The 972-nt window shown below is 34.4% G+C and overlaps 1 protein-coding gene across 1 annotated transcript; it reads left to right on the forward strand.

Moving 5' to 3' along the window:
• Positions 1-614: 614 nt before the first annotated feature.
• Positions 615-951, forward strand: SH3BGRL (SH3 domain binding glutamate-rich protein like; the record flags this gene model as incomplete). The annotated part of the gene is made up of 1 exon (XM_010858624.1): positions 615-951. A coding segment is annotated over one exon (312 nt), but the record flags the coding sequence as incomplete, so codon positions are not given.
• Between the last annotated feature and the right edge of the window lie 21 nt (positions 952-972).

The raw sequence follows: 972 nt of genomic DNA on the forward strand, positions 1-972 counted from the left end.
AGCAGCAGCAGCAGGAACAATTAGGAGACAAAATAAGTGTATTATCTCTAAGATTCCTTAGTATTACATGTTAAGGGCTAATGAATGGTACAGGTACATTTCAAACTTATAAAAGCAGGCTTAGATCTTCTTCAGTTTCTATTCTAAATGATGAAAATTGAGGCATAGAGGCTTGAAACATTCTTAAGATTCATTTCTGTTAGCTATGTGATGCTTATTAAGACAGGAATTAGACAGGTCATTTGGGATGACTTCCAACAAGCTAAAATTAAGAGAGGTCTGTAAATACTTTTTAGTTAATTGCCTTTTATATTATTGATATGCATCAGCTAGCTTTTATTCTACATGATTAGATGTGGTAATTTCAGAGGAAAAAGAAAATCAGGTTGATAACAGGATCTGTGAACTGAAAGCTCTTCAATCCTCTTATGAGACATCACTGAGAACACATTAATAAAGAGGGAAAACCACATGTGTTCTGAAAAGCCACAAATCTTGATCTATGTATGAATTCATTTCTACTAGTTCATTAACACACTTTTATTAAATTTGAAAAATAAAAACAATAAAAGTTGTTTGTTCAACAATATAATTTCTTGTCCTTTGGGTCTTAGATTAAGAAAAAACAGCAAGATGTGCTTGGTTTCTTAGAAGCTAACAAAATAGGATTTGAAGAAAAAGATATTGCAGCCAATGAAGAAAATCGGAAGTGGATGAGAGAAAATGTACCTGAAAACAGTCGACCAGCCACAGGATACCCCCTGCCACCTCAAATTTTCAATGAAAGCCAGTACCGTGGGGTAAGGAACCAATTAAAATTCTTGTTTTTTTCAAATGTATTGCCTCAAACCCATTCTCTTTCTTTTACTTCCACCCCAAATCTCCATACAGTCATTTTTCCTGTTTATCCTTTGCATCCATCTTAGACATCTAGGGGTGTTTTGCCTTCTCAGTTCAGTTCAGTTCAGTCAC

The sequence above is a fragment of the Bison bison genome, unplaced genomic scaffold (assembly GCF_000754665.1).
Source record: "Bison bison bison isolate TAMUID 2011002044 unplaced genomic scaffold, Bison_UMD1.0 scf7180017855334, whole genome shotgun sequence".
NCBI classification, from domain to species: Eukaryota; Metazoa; Chordata; class Mammalia; order Artiodactyla; family Bovidae; genus Bison; species Bison bison.